Source organism: Dendrobates tinctorius, unplaced genomic scaffold, assembly GCF_039654945.1.
Source record: "Dendrobates tinctorius isolate UK_male_01 unplaced genomic scaffold, ASM3965494v1 ptg000007l, whole genome shotgun sequence".
NCBI lineage: Eukaryota > Metazoa > Chordata > Amphibia > Anura > Dendrobatidae > Dendrobates > Dendrobates tinctorius.
In genome coordinates this window covers 58,795,780-58,812,590 of record NW_027361675.1, presented here as the reverse complement: position 1 = coordinate 58,812,590, position 16,811 = coordinate 58,795,780, and the positions used below count along the sequence as shown (strand labels likewise).

General features: G+C 40.5%; 2 protein-coding genes across 7 annotated transcripts in view; one reads left to right on the top strand and one right to left on the bottom strand.

Moving 5' to 3' along the window:
- The window catches only part of AUTS2 (activator of transcription and developmental regulator AUTS2), a 2,002,816-nt gene that overhangs the window by 1,095,407 nt on the left and 890,598 nt on the right, over positions 1-16,811 (bottom strand). The gene's annotated exons all lie outside the window — the stretch shown is intronic.
- Positions 9,662-11,959, top strand: LOC141088934 (uncharacterized). The gene is made up of 3 exons (XM_073575177.1): positions 9,662-10,271; positions 10,434-11,032; positions 11,955-11,959. Exons 1-3 carry the CDS (start codon positions 9,676-9,678, stop codon positions 11,957-11,959), a joined length of 1,200 nt encoding a protein of 399 aa, XP_073431278.1. The 5' UTR covers positions 9,662-9,675.

Below are 16,811 nucleotides of genomic sequence, written 5' to 3'. Positions count from 1 at the left end.
GTCGTGTGCTTCAATCCACAACATCAGAAATTTTACTACAGCCAGGGATTAGTGTGACATTTCTGGCAAAAAAGAAAACCCCAGCTCATGAATAAGACAAGCTTTGGTATCCTGCCCCAGCTCTGTCCATTTTGGCAGAGATTTGGGACAAACTGGCTTGGAAGCATCAAAAGTCGCAAAATGTTTGCACAATCTGCAGTTGCGTCAATATTTTGTGACTTTTGAAAACAATTTAGGCCAAGATTCTGGCAAAATTGCTTTGATGAATCAAGTCATTTTCTTGATCATTTCCTTAGCACTTTTTCAACATTTTTGACTGTCAGTTGGATTTGTCTGAGCATTTCTTGCAGCGATTTTGTGATGTTGCTTTTACTGGTAGAATTTTCCAGACTTTACTTAAATTCCATTTAACAATAAAGAATTTACTAGCAGTTTTTCAAGCAAAAATGCTGATGAAGCACTCAAAAAGATATACTGGAGAACTCCAGCTGTATTTTGAGCCTTCTCATTGACTTGTATAATAAAGCTCAGAGCTTTTTCAGAGTGGAAAACACCTGAAGAATGGTTAGGTCGATTCTTTTAATTGCTTGGCATCTTTAGAAACCTGGGGCAGTTACAAAACATTCAAAAGACTGAACATAGGCAAAGCAAGTCATTTTTACATAGAAATGCATATGTTCATACTTTTCAACATTTTTAGGTGCTTTTTCAAGTGGGTTTTGAAGTGGACCTGCCTGAAAAAGACATTGTGTGCACAATGAGTCTAAAAAGACAGTGCTTCTGAATGTACAGTATAGAGAGTACAAAGTTTCAATAAGATAGGAATGGAGGGCAGCTCAGACCGATTGTGACATTTCCTTGTACTGCTCCCTGTTGTGTGCATCTCCATGCATACAAAGACAAATAAGGCACAAACATTAACAATATACAACACAGTAAGAAGTATGGCAATATGACATTTTACAGTCAATTTAGCATTTCTTACAATATTCTGTTTCACCAGCTGAAATATTAATGCACTGATCAATGAATCTGCTCAACAGGTGTATGTTAAATGATATCTTATAATGCTTTCCCACTAATTGCCAACAGCTGCCAATCCTCTCAATGAAACATGATCATAGAAGATGAAAATGATAAAATATTTCAATAGCAAGCATGTAAGTGCCAATTTCCACTGAAATTAATTAGAGTGCTAATCCTATGCTCCCAAAGCAGAATCACACGTTATTTTGACCTAGAACTAACTCACAACATTAAGCCAAATAATATTATTATACTGTATACCTTGAACTCAATAATTTATACGTAGGTTCCCTTAAGTACTGTAATATGCACATAATTATTAGAAATGCGATACAGTATATTTTCCTGCGAAGATACGACAATCTCATTTGTACTAAAATCAACCAAATCATTTATTTTATCTGACCTTTATTATAAATTTAGACTTTGATCAAGAAATAATAATGTGCAAGGGACTTTTTGTAGCCTTCACACTAAAGCCCCCTTCACACATAGCGAGATCGCTAGCGATATCGCTAAAGCGTCACCGATTTTGTGATGCAACAGCGATATCGATAGTGATCTCACTACATGTGACACTTACCTCCGACCGACTCCCCGCTGGATATCGCTGATCACGCTAGATCGTCCTGGTCCATTTCTCGTCATCGGCTTCCTGCTGTCGCCGACTGGCGACTCCATGGACGCGGGAGGAAGTCGTCACCAGAGCTGCAGTCTGACAGGTAAGTAACGACCGCCAACCGCTGCTACGTCGCTGGTGAGATCTGCCTGTTTGGCAGCTCACTAGCGACCATTTAGCGATGCACCAGCAATCCTGACCGGGTCGTATCATTGTCGGGGTCGCTGGTGCATCGCTAAATGTAACGGGACCTTTAGTGAGATAATAACACTTTGAGGAACAATAATGGACAACTTATACTACTTGTGCCAAATTGTTTACGCTAGAGCAGAAGAGTCTTTCCCACATTCCTCACGTATGGTCTTGGTTGAGCTTCGGTTCTCTCACAGATCATTTGGGGAACTGCATATTTGAGTCATGACTAAGTGGAACTTCCCAGTTTAAATTCCATAATCCTTTGTGATTTGGCAGGTTTGATAAGCTTCTAAATTCCAAGCTACACATACTCCAAATATATTATGTCCAAGCCCTGTCAAAATGATTTAAAGAGCGCTCCAATATAGATTTCAATATGTATATATAATCTTAACTTGAGCTTGTTTAGGCCATGCACTAAATTAAAGCCGCTGTTGAGCTCTACCCTTGGCTTCGGTCAAATCTCTGCTGCCCATGCTTTCTGTATGGTTGTTTCTATTGTTCTATCTGTCAGAAGCCCGGAAGATACGATAGAATTTTTTTTGCCTTAGTTGATATTTATAGACCACTTATCCTCAACAATATTTCTTGTAATTATGAGATAGTTTAAATAAAAGCAATTAATTATATTTTTTCGTGCAAATATGTGCAAAGAGGTTTTTCTAGGAGTATGAAACTGAAATGGCCAAAGAGAGAAACACTAGTGATTTTCTACAGGAGTCATATGTGTCAATATGATATTAACACTACAGAAAAGTAAATACATATTGTCCAGGAAAAGAGCAGTGGCAGAGCTGAAGAGGACATGAATTTAAAGAAGGATGATCATCATAGTATTTAGCCTCTTAATATATTGCAGTCATCATGTTATGTTGTCTTACAATTGCTAATTTTGCCTTTCTACCGAGTTAATTCTTCTCTTTTCTCTGCTCTATGTAGAAACAGAAAGTCTTTTTTTCCTGCATTTATCATTCCCCTCTACACCTCCTGACCTTGATGCTCGGCTCCTCCCCCCTGCCAGGGACTTTATCAGTGACTGATGACTCATGCAGGGAAAATTAATCTCCTGTTTCTACATGGAGCTTAGAAGGATTCAGCTTGTCAGTTTTTAATCATGCGATGTCATATACCTAATGAAAAAGAAAATTAGCTGGGTAGAAAGGCAAAATTAGCAATTTTAAGAACATAGTGCCGTATAATATGTTTATTGCAAAATATTAAGAGGATGACATTTTTTATGGGAGAGCTTCTTGAATAGGTTACTAGTGCTTATATCATTGTTTATGGCACTTTGGCCTGTTTGTGCTGTTCCACACAACCTGTTTTAGTATGTTTTTTATTATTTCACAGCATTAGGGTACAGTTTGTTTCTGCTTCTTTCATGCAAGTTCTATCCGCTGCTGAATCTATTTTAGTCAATTAGACTTTTCACATGTATACGTTTTTTTGCTCATAGAATAACGCAATGGTGTCTAGGCATCTAAGTGACCACGCTACTACATTAGATGAAATAGTTCCACACTCTAAGACTGATGAAAGTAGTTTTGTTACGTGTTTCATGCCATTTGTAGTTTATATTTGAAGAAGGACTGAGTCCAAGCCTGAAACACGTGATACAACTAACATGATCAACCTCCTAGTGTGGAACCATTTCATCTCTTGCAGTGGTGCGGTCACTGAGGTGCCTATCGTCCATTCTATTATCAATATGTCCAAAATTAGCTATTAACCCCTTTCCTACAGTAGATGTACTATTCCGTCCATGTGACCTGGGACCTAAGTCCCAAGGATGGAATAGTACGTCCAGCGCGATCAGCTGCACTCACGAGGGGAGCGCAGCTGATCGCGGCCGGGTGTCAGCTGACTATCACAGCGGACACCCAGCACTATTTGTCAGGGGCAGTCACAGACCGCCCCCGACACGTTAAACCCTGGCACACTGTGATCAAACACGATCGCAGTGTACCGGGGGTTTAGGGAAGTAGGGAAGCATCGGCAGGGAGGGGGCTCCCTCCGTGCTTCCCTGAGCTGAGACCCCAGCAGCAGCGCAATATACAGCGCTGCTGCGGGGGCTTCCTTCCCTGCAGGTCCCCAGATCCAATATGGCGGCGGGGGCCTGCAGGGAGCCGGCTTCCTCATGCCTGCAAAGCACCGGCATGAGGAAGACTCCAGCACTGCCTGTGACAGATAGCTGATCTGTCAGTGATCTGTGATGTGACAGATCAGCGATCTGTCACATGACAGTGATGTCCCCCCTGGGACAATGTAATAAAGTAAAAAAAAGTGTAAAAATAATTTATAAAAAAACCGCTAAATAAAGTAAAAAAAAATATTCCCTAATAAATTCATTTTTTGAAAATAAGAAAAACAAAACAATGAAAGTACACATATTTGGTATCACCGCATCCGTAACGACCCGCCCTATAAAACTGTCCCACAAGTTAACCCCTTTATTGAACCCCTTAAAAAAAAAAAAAACGAAGCAAAAAATAAAGCTTTATCATCATACCGCTGAACAAAAAGTGCAATAACGCGCGATCAAAAGATGGATATAAATAACCATGGCACCGCTGAAAACGGTCCCGCAAAAAACGAGCCGCCACACTGCATCATCAGTGAAAAAATAAAAAAGTTATAGCTCGCAGAATAAAGTGATGCAAAAATAATTATTTTTTATATAAATTTGTTTTCATTGCAAAAAAGCGTCAAAACATAAAAAAAGACATAAATGAGGTATCGCTGTAACCATACTGATCCGAGGAATAAAACCGCTTTATCAATTTTACCGCATGTGGAATGGTGTAAGCGCACCCCCCAAAAGAAATTCATGAAACGCTGCTTTTTGTTCATTCTGTGTTCCAAAAATCGGAATAAAAAGTGATAAAAAAAGTCATGTGCCCGAAAATGGTACCAATAAAAATGTCAACTTGTCCCACAAAAAATAAGACCTCACATGACTCGATGGGTCAAAATATGGAAAAATTATAGCTCTCAAAATGTGGAGATGCATAAACTATTTTTACAATAAAAAGCGTCTTTTAGCGTGAGACAGCTGACAAGCATAAAAACCCGCTATAAATAGTAAATCATACCTCCCTTTATCACCTCCTTAGTTAGGGAAAAATAATAAAATAAAAAAAAGTATTTATTTCCATTTTCCCATTAGGGCTAGGGTTAGGGCTAGGGTTAGGGTTAGGGCTCGGGTTAGGGGTGTGTTGGGGTTAGAGTTAGAATTGGGGGGTTTCCACTGTTTTAGCACATCAGGGGCTTTCCAAACGCGAAGTCAAATGGCGCTGCTTCCCTCCCAAGCTCTGACATGTGCCCAAATAGTGGTTTACCCCCACTTATGGGGTATCAGCGTACTCAGGACAAATTGCACAATAACTTTTGGGGTCCTGCTACTCTTGGGAAAATAAAAATTGGGGGTGAAAAGATCACTTTTGTGGAAAAAATATGATTTTTTAATTGTATGGCTGTACATTATAAACTTCTGTGAAGCCCTTGGGGGTTCAAAGTGCTCACCACATATCTAGATAAGTTCCTTGGGGGGTCTAGTTTCCAAAATGGGGTCACTTGTGGGGGTTTCCACTGTTTAGGCACATCAAGGGCTCTCCAAACATGGCATGGCGTCCGATCTGAATCCTAGACAATTTTGCAGTGAAAAAGTCAAACAGCGCTCCTTCCCTTCCGAGCTCTGCCATGTGCCCAAACAGTGGCTCCCCCCCACATATCAGGTATCGGCGTACTCAGGACAAATTACACAATAACTTTTCCAGTCCAATTTCTCCTGATACCCTTGGTAAAATAAAAAAATTGAACCTGAAGTAATTTTTTTTGCGAAAAAAAGTTAAATGTTCATTTTTCTAAACATTTAAAAAATTCCTGTGATGCACCTGAAGGGTTAATAAACTTCTTGAATGTGGTTTTGAGCACCTTGAGGGGTGCAGTTTTTAGAATGGTGTCACTTTTGGGTATTTTCTATCATATAGACCCCTCAAAGTGACTTCAAATGTGATGTGGTCCCTAAAAATAAAATGGTGTTGTAAAAATGAGAAATCGCTGGTCAACTTTTAACCCTTATAACTTCCTAACAAAAAAAATTTTGGTTCCCAAATTGTGCTGATGTAAAGTAAACATGTGGGAAATGTTACTTATTAAGTTTTTTGAGTGCCATATCTCTGTGATTTAAGAGCATAAAGATTCAAAGTTGGAAAATAGCAAAATTTTCAAAATTTTTGCCAAATTTCCATTTTTTTCACAAATAAACGCAAGTTATATGAATGAAATTTTACCACTAACATGAAGTACAATATGTCATGAGAAAACAGTGTCAGAATCACCGGGATCCATGGAAGCGTTCCAGAGTTATTACCTCATAAAGGGTCAGTGGTCAGAATTGTAAAATTTGGCCTGGGCATAAACTTGCAAACCACCCTTGGGAGTAAAGGGGCTAAACAGGATTGTTGAAAAGTTCACGGGAGTATGCAATACCCATGTTAATTTGAGGTGTATCTACAAATACAAGTTAATCGCAATGGTTGTGCCTCCCTTGTGCTTTTGAAATTCATATTGCTGATTGCATTTATATGAGATACACTTCAAGGCTAAGTTCACATGATGTTGCAGATTTTTTGTATGTTTTGTGCAGAATTTTAGTATCAATTAGCTAAGGTAGGTTGCAATTTTTATCTGCAAATTTGAGGGGTTTTTTTTACATATGTTTTTATCTCATTTTTGACTCTGCAGTTTTTGTCTCCACTTTTAACATTTTTGGTTGTTTAACTTTGATAAAAATTTTATTGATAAATTCAATTATGGATTACATTCATTTTTTGTGAGTCTCCATTGCGGAAACACACTAAGCGTGCAGGTTGGTTTTTTCACCTGTGGATTTTCCTCATCTCATTGTAGTCTATGGGGAAAATCTACAAATAATACTTCTTTTAAAAAAAGCTCAGTCATCATGAGATTTCTATAAATCCGATTCACTTTGCCGGAAGAGTAATTTGCTAAGTTTTGTGTGCAGATAAAGTACACACAGCCTAAATACGCATCAAATACTCATCGTGGAAGCTAAGGTTCAATTTTTTTTAAGTTTTCTAGGAGGTTTTCACATTTAGGAGTCAATACAATAGGATAAAAATGTGTTTTTTTACATGCGTTTTTATCGCATTTTTGACTCTGCAGTTTTTGTCTGTGACTATTAAATGGAATCTGCCAGCAAGTATTTGCTATGTAATCTGAGAGCAGCATGATGTAGACGTAGAGACTGAGAGCTTAATTTCTGGGATGTATTGCTTACTAGACTTGGCTGTTCCAATAAAAATAAGAGGTTTTATCAGCAGGAGAATGTTGATACAGAACTAGTTGTCTTGTGCCTCCTAGTCAACTTCTCTGTGTAACCTAGCCCCACCACTAATACTCCCCACAGACTAGCAGCATTCTATCAATATACAGTGTACACAGAAAGCTGGCGATCAGTGGTGTGGACAGGGTTATATACTGATTTCAACATTAAAGAACAGGAGAATCTTCAACAAAGAAAACAGTGATTAAATATGACAACATGCAGACCAGTAAGTGACACATCAATGGAATCAGAGTCTTCTGTCTCTACGTCATGCTGCTCTCAGATTACATAACAGAAACTTGCTGACAGATTCCGTTTAAAATAATATGTCTTTTATGGGTTTTTTTCCTGGTAAACTGGGGTTCTAGATGTAGTTCTCCACCTTCTCCTGTTTATACAGTCTGTAGTAGCTACGCAGCCTATACAGTTTAACTTCATACACGTAAATATGAGAACAGACATGATTTCTCAAAAGATAAAGCAGTTTATCCCTCTACAGTATGTGAATTTTCTTCTTTCTACCAAATGCATTGAATTACACAAATTTGATTAAATGCTTTAAATTATACTTGTCAAGAGCTTAACATTCATGTACCCTTGAGGAATATAATAATATTCGACATTATTCTGTTTCTTTCTCCTCTGTTCTTAGTAAATGAGCTTAGATTGTAAGTGCAAGCCATAAATAGTTTCTTCCCACACTAAGTGATCTTGAAGTCTATGGTTAATAGCATAAACAAGGATGTATAATCAGTGTTTTGCCATATTGTAGGATAATGCAATAATCATATTTATTACAAACACATGTCAAAGTGAATTGTTATAAAAGAATTCTCTCATTGTCTACGCCACAGAGGACATCTGTTGTGTATTTATTTCATGTAAGTTAATAAGGCTTTTGGTCTAACTAAATAAGTAAAGCAATTTTAAGAATAATTTTTCCAGTCTACAATCCAAAACATCCACATGGTTGATATTTACCAAGCAGAAATGTTGCAAGGCCGCCGAGACATCTAGACATCTTAAAGTAAAAATATGCTTAAAATATGGTACGCTTTATTATTTTCCAACAATTGATACATTATTGTGTCACGATTCTTTCCAAGAGCATACTGTACTTAAAAAAAAATATTTTTTACTGAAAATAAATTACAAATAAGCAATAAAGATTCAAGGGTTATAGCTCATCAAAATGGCCGGTCTAGTAACACTTACAGAACACCGAAATAATGACTCTACAGTTAGAAACAGTTAATTTCAAAGAGGTTGTCCCATGGCAACTTGATTTTCTACTTTCATAACCTGTCAGTTAGAAAAGTATGTAAGGCGAGGGATAAACATCTAGGAGCCCATCACTACTAAAACAAGGGGCCCTAACTTCTTACTTTTGGCTGGAGAGCACTTTGAGAATAAGCTGTCCCTTTTCATTGACTGTATAATAATAATAACAATAATAATACATTTTATTTCTATAGCGCCGACATATTCCGCAGCACTTTACATTTCGGAGGGGATTTGTACAGACACTGTATCAGGAACATCAGAAATAACGCTAACTTTCACCTTGTCCTCAACAAAAGCAGTGACCCGAGAGGGTGGACTCTCACAAAACTAAGAAGGTTGTCTTGCCTGTGCTACCAATGTAGTAGGGATTTCAATGTTAGGTGTTATTATTAGGGAAAGCAGCAGATGAATGAACATTTCCATTGCTAGAAGTGAAATGACACATTACACAGCACCCAATGAAATTAATGAGCTATTTATGTAATGTGATGATTAAGAGACAAATCAAAAATTCCAGCTCACCAGAGAAGGCATCTTTACCATTGGAGCACGGAGTCGCCGTGTCAAGGCGCTGAGGACTGCAGGAATGAAGAGATTGTCCAGCTCTACGATGTGGTGAAAATATAAATTCTTTTATTCACTCCAATCCAAAAGTACAAACGAGGTTAAAGTGCGAGCATAATACAGATGATTGCTTGCGTTCAACGCGTCACCAGAAACGCGTTGAATGCAAGCAATCATCTACATTATGCTCGCACTTTAACCTCGTTTGTACTTTTGGATTGGAGCGAATAAAAGAATTTATATTTTCACCACATTGTAGAGCTGGACAATCTCTTCATTAATGCATGATTAAGCCATAAATGCTAAAGGACAGCATTCCTTGCAATATCTTTCAGGCTAAGGGCTCGCATACATGACCGATTTACTCATCCGAGTACTATCCATGGTTTTCACAGAGAGAACTCACATATATGGTTTCCTATGTAGTTGTGCACATGTATGACTTTTTTTTATTGGACAGAGTGGTCCTCAAAAAACGGAAACAAGTCCAATTTTGATCCGAGGGTCAGATCAAAGCTGGCAATGCAATTCTACAGGTCCATGGAAACAATTATACTGCACTTAGGCTAGTTTCACACTTGCTTTTTTTTGCAGCGCGTTTTTCCCGCAAAAAAACGCATTAAAAAAACGCATACAAATGCATACAAACGCTGCGTTTTTTTCCAGCATTTTAATGCGCATGCAGGAAAAAAACGCAGCGTTTTTGCGCGTTTGTATGCGTTTTTTGTGCGTTTGCGTTTTTTTACAGATTTTGGAAAAACCCCACAAAAAAGAAAATACAACCATTCAACAACACACAAGACCAATGGGACTTCATTGTGGGTGTGGTATGTTAATATATATAGACCTTGTCTACAGTATTCTTCACATTTGCTTGATTCTTCTCGTGACCATGGATCTGCGCTGGAAGAGTTTTCACTTCAACTTGGATTTGGACATCGCGATGGCTCAGGCGTATGCAGTTGCTTGCCATGAACAAAGGAAGAGAGAGAGGCAGCGAAGACGGCGGCGTATGTGGATACATCCGATTGTTGAACTCCGGGAGAGCCGTGGGGCATACCACACCCTCTACAGCGAGCTACGTGCAAACCCGGAGAAATTTAATGATTATATCCGGATGTCCCACGAAAGTTTCATGGATTTGCTTGCTCGTGTCCAACAATCCATCCGGAGACAGGACACACAGCTCCGTCTTGCGATTCCTCCTGAAGAACGGCTACTGGTGACATTACGGTATGTTTTAAAAACAAAGGGGTGTGGTCTGATGGTTTTTTTTGGAAATTTAGTATTCAAAACCTTGGGTAATTAGTTTTCGTGAATGTACTAATATCTTATTTTATAGTTTTTAAAAATAATATACATAAATATTAATTTTACTTCTTTGTCTGTTCACAGATTCCTGGCGACTGGAGAAACCCTATCCTCACTACACTTCCAGTACCGTATTGGAATCTCTACCTTGTCTGGAATTGTTGCTGACACCTGCCGGGCTCTCTGGAATGTTCTTTGCCCAGAATTTATGCCCCTGCCCACCGCTGAAAAGTGGATGGAAATTGCTGACAAATTCTGGACAGTATGCAATTTTCCCAACTGTTTGGGAGCTGTTGATGGGAAACACATACGGATCATCAAACCCCAAAGAACGGGATCTGAGTACTATAATTACAAAAAGTACTTTTCAATAGTACTCATTGCAATTGCGGATGCCGGATGTATGTTTGTAGCAGTGGACATTGGAGCATTTGGCCGTGGTAATGACTCGCAGGCTTTTAAAAACTCAGACATGGGCCGGAGGTTGTATGGCAACCAATTTAATTTCCCTATGCCACGGCCTCTTCCTCACACCGAAGCTCCGCCACTGCCCTTTGTAATGGTTGGCGATGAGGCTTTTCAAATGTGCGGAAACTTACTGAAACCCTACTCCAGCCGGGACTTGGACCACACCAAAAAAATATTTAATTACAGGCTGACCAGGGCCAGAAGAACTGTCGAGTGTGCTTTTGGGATTCTTGTTTCCAGATGGCGAATTCTGGGCACGGCCATTAATCTTAAACTTGAAACAGTCGATGAGGTGGTGAAGGCCTGTGTGGTTCTACATAACTTTGTGATGGCTAAAGAGCACCCGACCTTTGAACTGGACGATGATGCTCCTAACCCATTGCCTGAATTCACTCAGCACACTCTCAGGTCATCCGTTGAAGTTGGCCAAATGAGGGACAAATTTGCGGCCTACTTTATTTCTGATGTAGGACGGGTGCACTGGCAAGATGAAATGGTGTAATGTTGTTGTTTATGGTAATAAAAATCCTTATTTGATACCATTACTGAGTGCACTATATTTTTTAAACTCCAATTAATTAAAAAACTTCCCATGTATAACTGAATTTTTTTATGTTCACACACCTGGGCAGGTAAATACACATATGAGTTAAAATTCAGCATTGCTAGTCTGCGTGAAATATATTGGAATGAGCAAAGCTGCAGGCCATGAATCATGAAACCATTTTTTTTTCAATCGAAAATTGTGCAACTAGTTTAAAACAAAGTATGTGATTTTCTCAAAACACAACCCTCAAAACCCAACCCCAATGAAAGTCCATGGGGAATACAAGTAAGTTACACTAGGCCTTGGAATGACTATACTAGGCCGTGGTATTTCAAATATGAGTATATTAGGCCTTGTGCCTACTAGTATATTCATATGTGAAATACCACGGCCTAGTATAGTCATAACAAGGCCACAAGGCCTACTCGATTTTGGCAAACTAGTATCTTGTTTCACAAAACTTGACAAGTTTCAACAGTTTGAAAATAGATTCTAGTTGGTAAAACTAGAGTTATTACACTAGGCCTTGTAATGACTATACTAGGCCGTGGTATTTCAAATATGAGTATAGTAGGCCTTGGGGCTAGTAGTATAGTAATATGTGAAATACCACGGCCTAGTATAGTCATACCAAGGCCTACTGTAATAACTCGATTTTTAACAACTAGCATCTTGTTTCACAAAAAACAAACTGGTGAAACTAGAAAGAAACTTATTTTTTAGACAAGTTTCAACAGTTTGTTTTTCATGAAACCAGATTCTATTTGGTAAAAATAGAGTTATTACACTAGGCCTTGGAATGAATATACTAGGCCGTGGTATTTCAAATATGAGTATAGTAGGCCTTGGTGCTAGTAGTATAGTAATATGTGAAATACCACGGCCTAGTATAGTCATACCAAGGCCTACTGTAATAACTCGATTTTTAACAACTAGCATCTTGTTTCACAAAAAACAAACTGGTGAAACTAGAAATAAACTTATTTTTTAGACAAGTTTCAACATTTTGTTTTTCATGAAACCAGATTATATTTGGTAAAACTAGAGTTATTACACTAGGCCTTGTAATGACTATACTAGGCCGTGGTATTTCAAATATGAGTATAGTAGGCCTTGGGGCTAGTAGTATAGTAATATGTGAAATACCACGGCCTAGTATAGTCATACCAAGGCCTACTGTAATAACTCGATTTTTAACAACTAGCATCTTGTTTCACAAAAAACAAACTGGTGAAACTAGAAAGAAACTTATTTTTTAGACAAGTTTCCACAGTTTGTTTTTCATGAAACCAGATTCTATTTGGTAAAACTAGAGTTATTACACTAGGCCTTGGAATGACTATACTAGTCCATGTTATTTCACATATGACTATACTAGCCCTTGGGTTTGTTTTTAACATGTATTTACCCATCAGTGTGTGTGAGCGGCGCAAACAACATTAATGAAACTTATTAATGGTGAACCACAAATGTAAATTTATTTTTTATCACAAAAATAAAACTAAAAATTATTTTTTACGGCGTTTGGGGGCAGATGGTTTCAATTTGGGGGTGTGCAGGGAATATGCAACACTTGCAGTTGAAGACGGTGTTTGAGGGGAAGGGGCAACAAAACTTGTGGGGGAAGGTAGTCCAGTTAAGGGAATTAAAGTAGGAACACTTGTAGGAGAGGAAATCTGTTCAGGTACATTAGTTGTAATGGCATGTCGCCGTAGGCTTGTGTGCCTGGACCGACTTTGGCCCAATGCCCACCTTGATTGATTTCGCCTTGAACTAGGGGCAAATATGGAATGCAGGTCCCCCGTCTGCTGGTATGGCTGCTGCTGCTGAGGTGGCGGCTGCTGCTGAGGTGGCTGCTGCTGCTGAGGTGGTTGCTGCTGCTGCTGAGGTGGCGGCTGCTGCTGAGGTGGCTGCTGCTGAGGTGGCTGCTGCTGCTGAGGTGGCTGCTGCTGCTCTTCGTTGTCAGTGCTCGTCCTTGCAGGAGGACTGGTGGCGGCAGTGATGGTCCAGGTTTGCAGAGTGGTGGTGGCAGGGCTACTACATGTTGTTGTAGCGGCAGGGCTGTTCCATGTTTGCCTAGTGGTGGCTGAGCTCCACGCATGCATGGGATTGGCGGTGGTGCTCCAGACAGGAGCAGCGCTTGCCATGGTGGTGTCGGTGAAGTGACCAGCTGCACTCAGACTTGTGGTGGTGTAACGGTGGGTGTCCTGGCTTTGAAGAGAGGTGTCCGTGCAGTGGTATGCAGCACAAGTCGGTAGTGAGGTGAAGCGAGTCAATGGTGGCACAGGTGGAAAGGACACCACTGACTGCTGACCGTACCGATTATGCTGCATAGCCTGCAAGAAAGCATTGTTGCAGGCCTGCAGCACATTCAGCTGTTGATCAGGACTAAGGTGTTCCGCCATGCCCTTTTCAATCTTACTAAAAAAATGGTGTGCTGGTCTGTTGAGGTCGGCCTCCAGACGGTCAAGGCGCTGTTCTACAGAATTGAAGCGGTGTTCAAAGTGGTTAAAACCACGTTCCATCAGTGCAAAACCGCTTTCAACTCTGTCGGACAGTGACTTGAGGCTGGAATTAAATGTCTCGCTCAAATGCATAAACTCGGGCAAGACATTCCTGTCCAAGGCCCTCTGCCGCTGGCGGGTAGTGCCCGCATAACCAGTGGCAGAGACCTGGGACAGGGGAACACCTGATGGCCCAGCTTCCTGGTCACCAGCTGTGTGTGTGTGGGACCTGCAAGGTGCTTCCTGGCTGTCGGATGGCTGGGACGGGTCAGAGGACGTCCGAGGAAGGACCGCTCCAGGGCCAGGTTGCAGGGTGCTGCTCCAGGTGCTGTGGAAGAAAGGAAAATCATTACTACCATGCCTTTACAAGAAGCATCAGCTGTGGATTAGAAAAACACAGATTAATAAAAATAAAAACCCAAAATGTATAATACTTACGATCTTGTGGCAAGGACCGGTCTTAGGAACTGCAACGCGTGATAGTGACGGTATCTAGTTCTGGTCCTTGACGCAGATCCACTGCGAACCTGGCCCTCAGCACGAACATCACTGTTGAAGCGGTCCTTGATCGAACGCCAACGTGTTCGGACTTTGTCCACTGTTGATAAAAAAAAACAGTGCCGTCAAGGACAACAGTCACTGCGTCACAATGTAGCAATACAATACTCAAAGCAGTCACTGTAGACCCCGATGACACTGTTGGGTTTCCTGCTAGAATACGCCTAGAACGAAACCCAACAGTGCCGTCAAGGACAACAGTCACTGCGTCACAATGTAGCAATACAATACTCAAAGCAGTCACTGTAGACCACGATGACACTGTTGGGTTTCCTGCTAGAATACGCCTAGCACGAAACCCAACAGTGCCGTCAAGGACAACAGTCACTGCGGCACAATGTAGCAATACAATACTCAAAGCAGTCACTGTAGACCCCGATGACACTGTTGGGTTTCCTGCTAGAATACACCTAGCACGAAACCCAACAGTGCCGTCAAGGACAACAGTCACTGCGTCACAATGTAGCAATACAATACTCAAAGCAGTCACTGTAGACCCCGATGACACTGTTGGGTTTCCTGCTAGAATACACCTAGCACGAAACCCAACAGTGCCGTCAAGGACAACAGTCACTGCGTCACAATGTAGCAATACAATACTCAAAGCAGTCACTGTAGACCACGATGACACTGTTGGGTTTCCTGCTAGAATACGCCTAGCACGAAACCCAACAGTGCCGTCAAGGACAACAGTCACTGCGGCACAATGTAGCAATACAATACTCAAAGCAGTCACTGTAGACCCCGATGACACTGTTGGGTTTCCTGCTAGAATACGCCTAGCACGAAACCCAACAGTGCCGTCAAGGACAACAGTCACTGCGGCACAATACAGAGCAGGGAAATACTCACTAAACGCCTTTTTGGCGGATGCTGTGGCGCTGTCCCAGCCATCCATCAACGCTGCGGCCACCTCATTCCATAGCCGCCGGGTCACCACATTGTCCTTGTACAGCCGGTCACGGCTGTCCCACAACGGCGAACGCTCCTGGACCAGGCTGATGAGCTGCTCATTATCCAGGTAGACGTCTTCATCCCGTTGTGGAACCTAGACAAAACACATTCATTAGAATAATCAAATTTAAATTGACTAAAAAGTTACAAAAAAAGAAACAAAAAAAAGAGTAAAAATAGAAGATAAAAAAAAAATAAAGAACATTACAAATCATTTGATACTTACATTCCGTATCACCACCGGGACTTGGCTTCGCTGCTCCTGCTCTTCGCCCTCACTATTCCCGTCCACAGATGATGATGACGATGTCTGAAAGTTGAAAAAAACGTAAGAGATTTGGAGAAGCAGCAGATATACTTACCAGATGCACGAAAATAATCACCTCACGGTCTGCTTGCGCCAATTCCTGCCGCGATGGGGAATACTCAGATTCTGAAGACATACTGCATGTAAAAATAATAAAAATCATTAGTACATACATAATTTAAAAGGACAGGCATATAATGTAATATACTCACATTCTTTGCTGATATAATGGGTTCTTGGTTGAATGTCTGCTCTTCAATCTGTCTAGTGTAGTAGTGGCAGAGTTTTGGCAGGCACCTCCTTTATATAGACTTTTTTTTTTTGACTTTAGAAGATTCTAACTAGGATAAAAAGTGGACACCACCCAAAAAACGCAGCGCTAAAAAATCGCATACCTGCGCATGCCAGTGCGCACGTATGCGCATCCATAGGCTATAATGGCCATTTTTAGCGCAAAACGTGCGCATACGTGCGCATGCGATTTTTTCAAGGGCCAAAAAATGCAACATGCAGCGTCTGGAAAATACCAACGCACACCCCAAAAAAACGCAGCGCATGAAAATCGCATACATGCGCTTACAAGCGCGCAGGTATGCGCACCCATGTTAAATATAGGGGAAAAATCGCATGCGCACGTATGCGTTTTTTTCCAGCGCTAAAAAACGCAAATGTGAAACCAGCCTTAGATGACATCAGTGTGTGATCAGATTTTCACATACTGGCAGAATGAAGAAGGTGGAGAAACTCTTCTTTTTTCCCTTCACATCTGAGAAAAACTGATGCCACTCTGATCAAAGTCTGATTCGATTAATTGGACTATTTTCTTGGATGTGGAAAAATCGGTCATGTGAACCAACCATAATAAAGCAGAGCCCTGAATTGACAAACTTACCTTTGTATATCCTAACAGGGCAAATGATGATGGGAGTCTAAAAGCAGAAGAACCCTTTACATTTGTTCTCCAGAGATGAGTCAGTGGTATAATAAATAATCCATAATAACAAGCTCAACAACCTTATAAATTACAAAAACACCCACTAAAAACCTCAAACTTTATTGGATATGCATCAAAATAATGGAGTCTAATCAGTCAAATCAACAGTAAATAGATAATCAAAAAAATC